This window comes from Cygnus olor, chromosome 11 (assembly GCF_009769625.2).
Source record: "Cygnus olor isolate bCygOlo1 chromosome 11, bCygOlo1.pri.v2, whole genome shotgun sequence".
Taxonomy (NCBI): Eukaryota; Metazoa; Chordata; class Aves; order Anseriformes; family Anatidae; genus Cygnus; species Cygnus olor.
In genome coordinates, this window is record NC_049179.1 from 7,466,631 (window position 1) to 7,479,515 (window position 12,885).

General features: G+C 42.3%; 1 protein-coding gene across 9 annotated transcripts in view; it reads left to right on the forward strand.

The window, feature by feature from the left end:
- Window positions 1–12,885, forward strand: part of USP3 (ubiquitin specific peptidase 3) — a 102,517-nt gene that overhangs the window by 52,565 nt on the left and 37,067 nt on the right. The window contains exon 1 of one of the 9 annotated variants that reach the window (XM_040569414.1): window positions 2,610–2,819. The exons of 4 other annotated variants lie outside the window; for them this stretch is intronic. Coding sequence is in view for 2 of the 5 variants with exons in the window: in XM_040569412.1 (XP_040425346.1) it covers window positions 3,894–3,984 (91 nt within the window). In the remaining 3 variants the exon portion in view is untranslated. Of the gene's footprint in view, window positions 1–2,609; window positions 2,820–3,679; window positions 3,985–4,404; window positions 4,628–12,006; window positions 12,026–12,885 lie in introns of those variants that run through there. 4 more of the 9 variants (XM_040569412.1, XM_040569419.1, XM_040569413.1 and 1 more) reach the window with 4 other exon arrangements.

Sequence of the window (12,885 nt, forward strand, 5' to 3'; positions counted from 1 at the left end):
TAGGGAACTATATGCTAATTGGATCTGATACACAGAGAGGTGCAAGTGCAATCTATCATGGTTCTACTAGGTCTGGATGGGCACTTAGTGTTTTCAGATTGCTTACGGCTTTATATGTTCAGAGCCAGAGGTCTGCTAATATCTTTTTCAGCTATGAGTGTTCAGTGCACCTGCCAATCTCATTCCATATGTGCTCAGTTTACCACTTAGAAAAGAAGAAGCATGCTGGGGGACAGGATATTATTTCTACCTTTATGCATTTAATCTAGAAATTTTAGCTGGATGTCTAGCCTTGGAGTTAGGAAGACTAACTTGTACAGTGTCACACAAGAATTTTCCGGCAAAGACAAATTGTAGTTCTTCAGGTTAGCATTCATTCCACTCCTTCTGTGTCCTCCTTTCTCCATTCCATACACTCCAGTTTCTACAGCAAACAAGGAAGTCATCCAAGGCAACAATCTGCTTCACTTTATTCACTGTGTGATGTCCATCTAGTGATCTTGAAAGAAGACAAGCTCACATGGAAATTTATGCTATTGCATCATTAGACCATATCATAGTACATACCCAGGCTAATATTTTCAAATATTTAAGACCAAAGATTTTGTTCCTGAGAAGTAGTGCAGACTTAAAGAACCCTCCAGGCAAACTTACCCACTGTAAATAGTAGGTATACACGCAGGATACAATTTAGGGCCAGATTTCTCAGTTGCTCTCAGATGGAGCCTATAGCATAGGTGGATGTCTACATACAACCTACAAGAGGAGACCGTGTGAAATTTCTCTCTAGCAGTAGAGTTGATAATGTAAATTTCTAATTCATAATGCTGATTCACAGACCCCTGTTATGCAGTGATTTGCACCCATTATGAGCATGCCTGTAGGAATTATCTTAACTATCGTCTAAATTAGACTGCTCTGAGGAAGGATGGGAGCAAGAGATGGGACTCCAGTTCCAAATTAAGTGGTTTGTTCTCAAGGACTCTCATTGAAAAGGCAAACTGAAAAGGAAAATTATACCTGGAGCTTCTACTTAAGTTTTCCTTGGCATCGGAAAAATGTGGGCTACCCCGTTTGCCATAGGCATGGCAACTAAAATGAAGAAACATGCAAATGTTTGGGCAAAATTACACTGTTTAAGGTGCTTCACTGTAAGGTTGTCAACCAGCAAATGAAAGGAGGAATAAAACTCCATTATTGTCTTGCAAAGGAACGAGGTGTCACAGCGTGTATGGTTTTGGCTCCTAAGTGTGAATCATAGACTTAGAAGATGAAGGGCCTATCTTGCTAAGTTGACACCTTCTTATTTAGAGAAGTTATAACTTAGGTGTCTTTCATTCCAGGAAGTGCTGTGCTTAGCAGAGCTATGCAGCCCTTGCTGACCTCCCTGCAGTTCCAAGCACCTTTTGTTCTTTTGTTACAGGGATCTTAATAATTCCACGGCAGGGGAGAAAGGAGATTTTTCTTTGTGCATAGTATTGCAAGCTGAATAGTCACATCTTACAGTAAATGTAATAGAGATGGTGAAAGACCTCTTAAATTAAACCGAAGCCATGTTTTTTTTCTTTGAGAAGTTTGCAGGTTTTTGGAGCAAAAGAGGAGTTGTGAGAGCAAGCAGTCTGTTGTTCCTGAATCTCTAGACATTTTTGAGAATGTTTCTCTTCCATAGTCCCCCATGTTTGTTGGTTTTGCTACAGTGGATCACACCTTTTCATCTTCATCTTTTCTGAAAGATCCTACTAGCTGCTTTTTCAGAAATGGTAACATTCTTGCACAGCCACTACCCCATTCAGTCTGTTACTCTAAGTTCACTGGGTCCTTGGGGAAACAAGATGAAACATAAGGCCACACAGGGGCCCCTTCCTCTTGACTCTTAACTCTTACTTTGTCGTGGCCCAGAACAAGAGACGGGCAATGTGGAAATGTAGTTCCCTTTCCTCAGGACAACAGAAGGGAGCAGTTTTCTACCTGGCTTAGAGAACATGACTAACGTTATTGCCACTTCATGTCAAAAGTGTATGCTTGCTGGATCTTTTATGATGGCACAATACAGCAGTGCAAGGCACTAGGTGTCTAGGGAGATACCTGCAAAAAATGAAGCCCCAGCAAAAGGTAAACTTGGCCTTCTTATATTCAGGAGGGGCAGGAAAAGAGGATCTATAATGCCTTGCCAGAAGACATTTCCAACATGGCTACACTAACAAGAACTGTTGTAATACAATGTGTTGTAGCTCTACTGATTTTAATACACTGACTTTTTGTGGAGCTATCAGTAATTCCTGCAGGCAGGGGTCCAACTCCAGTGCCCACGCAAGGCTGTACTGTTCCTTTCAGCCAGACCCTGCTTCTGTTTACTTACGCAAGAAGTAGGTTCTCCTTTCCAGGTATAGTGTATCAACCCTAAAAACATGAAGGGGAGTGCTAAACTGGAAGTAGATCATTACAAGTATTTAACCATGTTTATTTTACCATATTTAATCATTGTTAACCAGGGCCTTACTTCTGGAAGACTAAATACCCTGCTAACATAATCCACGCAGTGAGATAAGAACCACCTGTTTTGGTTAAACTCTGCTTGCACAATACTACTGACAGAAGGCCAAGTCCCGCTGCTACCGAGGGAAAAACGAGCAGACCAGATCCAGCTGAGGTTTTTCTCTTGGTTTGTGTGTGGGGAGGGGTGGGGCACGACAAGAGCATTCAACACATGCCTTGTTTGGGAAAGGCAGAAAGCAACTACGGGCAATCTGCTTTAATTTAACACGTGTCTTCTTTATACAGACTGGAGAAAAAAACAGAGGGCAGAAAAGAATCGAAAGGTACATAAATATGCTAACCATTTCTTGGTCTTTGAGCTTATATAAGTAATTCAGATGTATATCAAAGTTGTGTTATATGCATTTTTAAATCTGTCCTTCTCCCACTTCTTTTTTTGCTCTACTCATGCCTTATTTATTAGGAAAATAAACAAACACATGCTTTTTGTAGAACCTGCAAAACATATGTTGGGACTCGTATTGACTGACTGATCAAACGGGGCAATTTTGAAGGACAGGGGCACGTTAAGGAAGCTCTGGGGTTTTGTGTAAAGGTAACATTTGCTGCTGCCTAATTCAGTTTGCTGTCTCTGAACTAATTCTGCTTCTGAATGCTCGGCTAGAGAAACAAACTAACTGCAGTTAGTGAATGCTGAGTGGTTTCCTTCACCGTGGAAAATCGGGTCTTCCCTGATCTGAGCTTCCCCCCGGTGTAAGCAGGGCAGAACTTTATTTTTCACCTTGGTTATGGCAAGAGAAGAGGAGCAAAGCCAAGGTGCAGCAGTCACAATGGAGATTAAAACATCTTTGCTGCTTGAGGTGTTGCAGGGGAGAATTATGCTTGCTCCGTTTGCAAAGGAGCCGGCTATCTCAGTGCTGGTCCAGCGACAGCACGCCCCTGGCCGAGCCCCAGAGCTGTTACCGAGCAGGGCCGGAGAAAGCGGCACCGCCCGCGCTCCTGCTACCCCTTGCGGGCAGTCCCGTGGCGGCGGGGCCGGGCTGCGCTGCACCGCGGGCTGCGCGGGCGGGAGGCGCGCACCAGCAGCAGCCGCGGGCCCCGTGCACGCGCGCACCCCCTGCAGCCGCGCGGCCCGCTCGGGAGCAGCGGGAGAAGGGCGCGGCCCCGCCCCGCCCGGCGGCGCGGAAAGCCCGGCGGGCGGAGCGGCGGACGGGAGGTCGGCTCCTCGGAAAGCCCGGCGGGAGGCGGGGAGAGGGAGCCGCCGGGCTTCGCGGACGGGAGGCTGGCTGCCCGCAAAGCCCGGCGTGCGGATCGCGGCCTCGTCCCTAAGATGGCTGTTGTGCGCGGGGCGCCGCCGCTGTAGCGCCGCGAGGAGCCGCCCGCCGCGCCTCGCCGCCATGGAGTGCCCGCACCTCGGCTCCAGCGTCTGCATCGCGCCCGACTCGGCCAAGTTCCCGCAGGGCTCGCCCTCCTCCTGGTGCTGCAGCGGTGAGTGCGCCCGGCCCGGCCCCAGGCGGCCCCGGGTCCTCACGCGGCGGCCGAGCGCCCTCAGCGCAGCGCGGCCCGGCCCGGCCCGGCCCGGCCCCGCCGCCCCTTTGTTCCCCGCGGGCCCGGCCCCGAGCCCCCACGGGCGGCTGCCGCGTGTCTCGGCCGCGGGGGCCGGGATCGGGGCCGGGCAGCCCGCTCGGGGCCGCCTCCCCCCGGCGTGGAGGAATGCGGAGCGCGGCCCCTCCGCCCCTTTGTTCGCTGCCCGGCCCGGGGGCAGCCCGGCCGCGGGAAGGGGGGGCCGGCGGCCGCCGCGGGGTCGGTGCGGCCGGTAAACCGACCCCGGGCTGTGGGGGTTGGACGTGTGTGTGGAGGGGGGTCGGGGCTGGCAGGCGGCGCGCTGCGCCCTCCCCGGCGGCCGAGCGTCGGCAGTGGGGCGGCGGGCCGGAGTCCCGCGGCGGGCCGGGCCGGTCCCTGGCGCTGTAGCGGTGCCAGGAGCCGCCGCGGCCGTGCCTCGCTCTTAAGCGCTGCCGGGCGCGTCGTGCTGTCTGCTCCCTGCAAAGTTGCCGCTTCCAAGGTGTTTCCAGTTTGGCCTTCAAATAGATCGTTGCACACATGTAACCCGCGATGTTAGCTGTCACGTTCGGTACGTTTTGGTCTTTTTTTAACTGTATCGTGCGTAGTTACGCTCAGCGCTAAAGTACGTGCAGGCGAGTGCACGCAACCAAGTGCTTAACGTGGCCAGTAGGCCCCATTCCGAGCAGCATGACCTGGTGTGTCTGCGGGCATTGCACAGAAACCCTCTTTTGGGAGCAACACACAAAGGAACACTGAAACGTTTTAAGGTGTTCCTGTTTTTAAAGAGAAGATAGTTGTCCTTTGTCTAGCCGTATCAGTGCTTTAGTGTGGGAAAAGTGCTGCTTTACTGGAGTTCTTCCCTAATTGCAGTTTCCTGGAGCCAAGGTGTGGTAGCGCTGCTGCTTCCTTTGGCAGAACCAGTTATTTTACTCTGTAATGCTTTTGATTTTAGAGGGAGTAAGCTTTACAGTGGAATAATATGAAGAAATGATTAGAGGGAAAGAAGGAGTACAGGAAAAGTTGTTTTTTGTAATGTTTGGTTACTGAAAAAAATTCTTGGCTAGAAGTGTAACTCTCTAAGTCCATCTGTTATCTTTAGGCTATCACGGGTAAGCAAAGTTGTCATCCAGAAACATATGGTAGTAGGGAACCACCCTAAAAACAAGCTAGATAAACTTACAAAAACCTAAAAATATAGGTTCAGCTATTAATATAACTTTTCAGCTTCAAAAATGAGCCAGTGTACAGCCACAGGATCCTGTTAGGCATGCTTCTAAGTGAAGCGATTAAAGCAAATTTTTCGTTGTCAGTTAGAGGTATTTCATTTGATTTATTACAGTTGGGAGGCAGGAAGGAGGTGATGGACACTTTGGGGAACCAAAGGGATTAATAATGATGCTGTATTTAGGGGAGTGTCTCCACTTGCTATGCTTTTTAATAAAATTAAGTAAGTCAAACAGTGTTTGCATAGCTAACTATTGGGTAAGGAAAATGTAGGTATGTTGCATTTAAGATGTTCCAATGAGCAAACAGCAGGCTGTTGACAACGTAAAGTGAATGAAAAATGTTATTAAAAATGAATTTTGTGATCCTATTAGTCTAGTACAATGTAATGCGTTCCTTCTCAGTTACAGTACTAACGCATGCTTACTGTTACATTAGCTTCCTGATGGTGTGTAGAGTACACTGTCTTTGTTGCCTGTGCTTATTTTAGTGAGATTAACTTCTGAAGGTGTGTAATACTGGTTTCTGTCAGTTCACAATACGTACAATTTCTCATTTGCTGGTTTTGCTGCAACTTGGTAATGTACAATTGTATAAAGAAAGTGACATACAAATTAGTATCTTGTCAAAATTTAGTGCATTTCCCATTGCCTTTGATGCTGTTTTCTAAGGTTCTGTGGACTTGGTTCTTTCTGTTGGTGTTGTTGTCTCAGCTGGAGAAAAATATTTAAAGGTAATTTTCTGCAGTATGTAATTATAAGGCATCTATCATCTGCTGCATTGTCTTAGAATGACTCAGAACCTGTAGTCAGTCCTGTTTGGAGTTATGGCTGACCTTTCCAGAAAAGGAGAGTAAGCGAGGGTACTGATACAGGAAGCTTTCTGGCAGCCACGTGACCTGCCAGTGATAGCAAAACATTACAGAAGAACAGGTTGGAGAGCGAGGTCATAGTTCAGACTGCCAGTGGCTATTTTTGTCATTATCTTGGCTATCTGTGGTTTGAGGACCTGGAATTGTCACACTGACTGAGTGACACATGCTGGTGAGTTACCATTTCCTCTCCTCTTCAAAAGCTTGATGGCAACAGTAACTTCAATATGGACGCACTGTTGAATGTTGTGGAGATGCACTGTTGTACAATGGAAGGGTGTTGCATTTGAAGCTGATATTCTGAGGTTAGCTTTACTGAAGTTAGGGAATTGAGTAGAGGAGCATGTGCGCCTGCCTGAATTGCTCTTTCGGCCTAAATCAGCTCTCCTAGAAGCTACCTGGCGGAGTTGTTACAGAGGTTTTGTGATGAAGGAAGACTCTTGGAGAACAGTAAGAGGAAGCACCAATCACAAGTGTGCTGATCCGAGTATGAATGGTTTTGCTCCAGATTAAAGAGTAATGGTCAATTGTTCATTTTAATTTATCTTAGAACTTCTATGATGTTACTAGTATATACTTAGGAAGTTTAAGCACCTCTCTTTGGAGGATGGCATATTTTCCACTGAGTATTTAATCCCGTCAACAGTGCTCTGTACAGTAAGCAATATAGAAAGAAGCATGCATTTGCTCTGAAGAGCTTCAAGGCTGTCAAAAAGGAGCACAGAATGCCTTTTTGGAGACGCAGAGGCAAATCCTTTGTTGTTGTCCTCATAATTGGACATTTAAGAGGAGAGGAGATGAATGTATAACGTAGAAATTGTACAGAAACTGAAAATTGCTTTTAATCAGTGTTTTCACATGTAATACTGCATGCAGATGTCTGCTAATTCCAATTGCAGTGCAGTCGTTCCATGCACTTTAATTTCTGAAATTTCTGCTGAAGTTGGAAGCAGAGTAGCTGGAGGCGTTGGCAAGACTGTAGAGTGTCACAGAATTTGTCTGATGTGCCACACCTTTGGTGCTGTTGTGCAAATGGTGTAATTATGAAAAGTACTCTGGAACAGCTCAGATGTGGTATTTCTCAACAACTTTTCATAGACTCGTGAAACCACGGGGAGCTAGGCCTCACCTAAGTAAGATTGCGATCTTCTAAGCACACTTGTGCAAGTCTAGAGAATTTTGCCAACTTTTTCCTGTGTGGTTGAGGCGAACTCGCTGATTGTTCGATGGAGAATTTCAAGGTACTTCTTTAGAAGAACAACTGCAGACATAGGTTTATGTCTGCTGAAGCAGAGATCCAGAGAATTATTTTTCCAGGGGAATTGTGCTTTTGAAATACGCTTATAATGATCGTTTCAGATCACTGTCCATTGAATACCTTTTATTTCATAAGTAGCAAATTTTGTTAGATATCAAAGAGCAATTCTGGCTGTAGAGCGGTATTTCCTGCTAAAGCTAAATATATTTGCCTGACATCTGTTTCTTGGATTCTAATTTCTGTTGAATAAGAACTGTAATTTCACAGTTGGTCAGAAGCATACATTGTGGCATTTGCAAATGTCACTGGGACTATAAAAAATACAGAAGTAAGCAAGCACTAGGAAGCTGTTTGAGGCCTAGTGAACAACGATTATGGTAGATATCTGCATGGTGAATTAGAACATTTTTTCTGTTTTTAAAGTAATTTACAAAAAGGCATTGTTAGTTCAGAATAACCTAAAATGTCACTGAATACTTTATGTATACATGAGAGCAAATGGTTTGGGCGGAGTGGGAGAACTTCCGAGAACGTGACTGTTCTGGGTCAGGCTGCGTTTGGTGATGTCCCCCATGTAAATCGGGTGCCCTGCTTTCTTTTTGTTGGGGCAGGCCCAGCATTCTGGTGGGCTGTTGGACGGCTGCTATCAGCACCAAAACAAACATGCTGCAAAAGCACAGGTACACAGACTTTAACCATCTTGACTTTCCTTTCCATCTCAGCTCCTTGTTAGTGTTTCTTCTCCATCTCCACGAGTGTTTGTCCTTTTCCTTTTTCCTTTTAATTACTAGAGATCCTCGCTTCGTCTTTCTTTCTGTTTTTAGTAGAACATGGGAGGATAGAGAACTCGCTGAAGGTGGAGAGGGGTAGGTAGGACCTTCTTCCTGTGACAAATTATTTTCAGTTTGCAGAGTGTAGACTCAGGGTAAACTCGTGGTCAGTGTGTAGACATAATACTCTGTTTGTGAGGGTTATTTCTCATTTTTTTCCATACCTGAAAAATCAATTTGACCAGGAAATTACCAGATTTATTATGAAATTTAAGGATAAAATAACTATGTAAAAGTTTTAACTTTTTTTTTCTCAAGTCAAATTTTAAATTTGAGTGGCATTTCATCTATTTCTCAGGGTCAATGCAATGCAGTTATTAACTCTTCAGACTTCATAGGCTGTTTTATCTCCTCAAATTCATACTTTTTTTTTTTTAAGTAAAGTTTGTTGATTTGGTTTGTATTGTTTTAGATTCGGTCTTGTTTTCATTAAAACTGCGAACATTTTTTTTTTTCCTATTTGAATCTGTTACCGACGTATGAACTAACTAACCATGGAGGCAATAGCTATCGTAACCTATGTGATAGAGCATAGTGCTTTGGAACACGTTTTGTCAGAAGATGGATGTTTATTGAGGTGGGATAGGAATCTCAATTTCAGTCGCATAAGCTATACCTAATTTTCCTTTTCACTATAGAAAAGAAGAGTCTTTGATTTTAAATACTTGACATGTTTAAAGGCATATTTGAGTCAAAAAACGTTAAATTGATGGTGGTTAATATTTTCTAGTTTTCTTTTGAAAAAATTCTATTATACTCAAAAAAGTCACACTTCATCGCAAAACATGAATGTCAGCTGATGAAAGAGACTGCTTCAGAGGGAGGTAGCAGTCAAACATCTAATATGTTGCTTTTCTTTAGAAACCCAGTCTCTAATCTTCATGTGTATTTTGAAGGATAAATTTACTTCTGAGTATTCCAAGTTATTTAATGATCTAACTAAACGCCAGTATTTTGAAATGACTCTTCAAAGTGCACCATATGGTAAGGAGACAGGGTGGTCTGAGGTGTTTTGGAAGTGGGATATATATGGCATACACACGTATGCAGGACGGAGGCTTCTGTGTGCATGGCAGACTCTTGACTTACCACAGATTAGTTCAAATCTCATCACAGCTGGTTTAAATGTAATCAGGGTAATAATTTTCACTTGCCTTGCCAAGCCCTTCAAGATGTGCAGGTGTTTAACAAAAAATCAATATATTATTCTTACTCTGTTTTTTTTTTTTTTGATAACTATGTGCATGGTTGTAAGGCGCTACGGCTGACAGTGTTGGAGTAGTGAGATTTTTGTTGCATTTGTGTCTGAGGTTCTTAGAGTGAAAGTTTCAGACGTGGTGTTTGGAAGGAAATAAAGCTTTGAGGCATTTCTAACTCGGTCAGTGCTGCTCACTTTATTTAGTAACCTGTTCCTGTGCTGCTTTCTGTCCTGTTTTTAATAAATGTTCATCACTTAGGTGAAGAGCAGTTGAAGGCCATGCACAATTACGATAATCCATGGAGGTTCGAAAATGCAACTTCCTCAGAAATTTAGATTTGAAAAGTAGTTAAGGCTTTTCAGATATGTATTTTGAGATTATTGGAGGAAACAATTTTTACTGTAGAGTGGATTAGAATAATAACTGATAAAACATTCATTGCTTTATGGTATTCTTGTTAAGGGGGCAGCATAAAATTTTAAGTCCTTCATTTCCTTGATTATGTGAAGGCTTTTTAAATGTTGCTGACACTGTTTGAATGTACTTAGCATTCAGCAGTCTTAACTGGTATGTCAAGGCAATGCTCTTTTTTTCCCCTTTTGGAATATCTATCTAATTTTGGATCTTGTAGACGTAGCTGTGAAATTGTTTTGACAGATTATTACCCATTTGGATCTAATCTCAATAACCACAGGCAACCTGGCCAAATAAGGTGATTCTTCTGCAAGTTAGCTTTTTCCCCCTCAAAATACCGCCAGTAGACAGCTGTTTAATGTGAAAGCAATGTGATGCTGTCTGGCTGGGGGGTGGGGGTCCTCACCAAAACCAAACAGGTGGATACTGATTTTTCAAGGTGATTCATATGTACGTCATGTGGATGCTGTGTGAATGCAGGTGTCCACTTGTCCATGTTAGGGTACAGGTGCGTGTTCCCAAAATAGCTGTGGCCCTTCTGGATTTTTTTTAAACGTTTGGTTCATAAGTTTTTCAGTTGACAGTAGTTTTAGTTTTGTCCACTGCGCATTTGACTTCCTTTTTTTCTTTTGCTCAAAGGGATGGTCAATAACGAGTCTTTTGCATTGTACTGCGGAAATAGGCATTAAATATTGGTGCTACAAATGAGTAGATTAATAACTAGGATATATAAAGAAAGCAAGAAGCTTTCTTGATGTCTTTCCCTTCTTTTCCTTCCTACTTCCATCTTGAATTTTTTGGCCTGAGATTGATTGCTAAACGATTCAAGAAGATTCTTTTCCTTAAGGGTTTGAAAATTGTATTACACTGCTGGCTCTGTTCTGCCTTTTCTGGCAGCTGTCTGAAAATGCGTAATTCATTTCTGTCTTGCTCTAACATAAAGATAGAATAACTTTTTTTTTTTTTACATTACTACTATAATGTAGAACAATATCTGTTTTCCTGTGAGAGCTAGCATTAAATTTTTAAATATATACATATATATGTGTGTCTGTATTTAAATGTGAATACCAATTAGTTATCGAAGTAGCTGATCCACTAAAAATTGGTTTTAGACTATAAAGGAAAAGTAGAGGTAATAGTTCTCATAAAAACTCTTTTGGTTATGATTGTTAAGGTAAAATAAACATGCTACTGGTGTGTTACTTTTTTTTTCCTTTTTTCTTTTTTTCATAATGCATGTTTTCTTACTGTCGCTTTCAGCTAGGATGTGATCTATATGGTATAGGCAGATAAATCAAGTGTTGACATTTGACTCGACATATGGAAAGACTACATAACTTAAATATACTGCATTACTGTAGCCTGAGCACTAACTTTGTCCTGTTTTATTGAGAAAGCCTCTATGCATATGATTGGTAGTGCTGAGGGACCTATTTTTTATTTTATTTTACCATAACAGAGGAAGCACAGCATGCTCTGTGTCTTGCTGCTGTACATGATCTGAATTTTTTTTTTTCTTGAGTTTGTTTGACCACTTCCTCGGGAAGTGACGTGTCTGTTTACACTGATTGAAAAAAGTTTTCCTTACTTACCCGTCTGCTTCTCCAGTACTGACTTAAGCATACAGGCAAATCAAAAAGCATACGTTTTTCCACTTGCAAGTTTTTCAATGTGAAATTCTGGTTACATAATGAAAACTCTGAACTGTAAGCCAGTGTGTTTGAGTGGAAGTTGAGAGTTGAATTAAACGCAGAAAAAACTAATCACCTTGTTCTCTGACAAACATTCCTCAATGTTAGAAACGTGTTGGGGACTTCAGTGACCTGCTTTTCCTGTGAAAAATTGTTTACCTACCTATGTTTTGTATTCTCACTCAGTTGCTGTTCAGTATGTTCGAATTAGGTATGTTTTTCCATTGTATCAAAGTGGTTCACTGTAACCATCTGTGAAATTTCTTACACGAGACTGAGTAATGCTTTTATTTAGTGACAAGGAGTAGAAATACCACGTGTCATTATGCATGAGCACAAATATTAGTTGATTTTGTAAGTTCACAGATTGTCACAAAATGACTCATTTGTTTTCTCTCTAAAAACTTAATCTTTCTGGTTTTGGCTAGAAGACAATGGCAGAAGAAACAGTTTCATTTTCCCACCATATCTTTAAGGTGAGGCTAGCATCCTTCTGTCATCTTCAGAGCTTGTTTGAATTCTTTTACATTTGGATGTGATTTTAGTTAGGCTGTCTTGATACAGTTATGACTTCTATTCATTATGCATCTCTTTGTTACAAGGGTATGCAACGCTGAAAGAATGGCTAACATTTTTATGTCGTTAGCAATGCCTACCAGAAATCTTGTTTCCGTGTAAATTCTCTTGCTTTGACTTAAATATAATTTAAATTTAATATTTTCTTATTTTTTTCCTCAAGCATGTGGGTGTTAGCTGATTTAAAAACATTGTTTTAAATAGTCCAGTTAAAAATAATCTCCCCTTCTGTCTGGTTTCATTTTGACTAAATCCTTTTTTTTTTCTAAAACAGGCAATGGTGTATGGTGTCTATCAAACGAACCTTACCTAAAAGATTGTTGAACAGAAGACTTACTTTCCTAGTACTAAATAGTTTAAAATACGATCAATCCATATATGAGCTTCTTGTAATGGGGCAGGTAGGATAGAAAGAAGAGTTTTATGTGAAATTAAGTTTGAAAACAAATAGGAATATTTTTTAAAACCTAAACAGTCAAACAGCTGGCTTGTAAGTTCTAGTAAGTTTCTTGTTTTCAAAGTCTATAATGTTCCTTTTTTATGCTTTTTCTTGTCTAGAATGGGGCTTTATCCTACTCGGATGTTTGAAAAGTACTCTTGTAACACTTTCCTTTTTCAGTTGCTTGGTTTTCATTACTGTTACTCATCTGGAATTGACTAGCCATAAGTTCTTAAAATGTGGAGCAGATGCTTCTACCAGATGTGTATGCAGCTTAACCCTCCCCAGGCACCCCCCAAAACCAACAACCATTGTCATTTA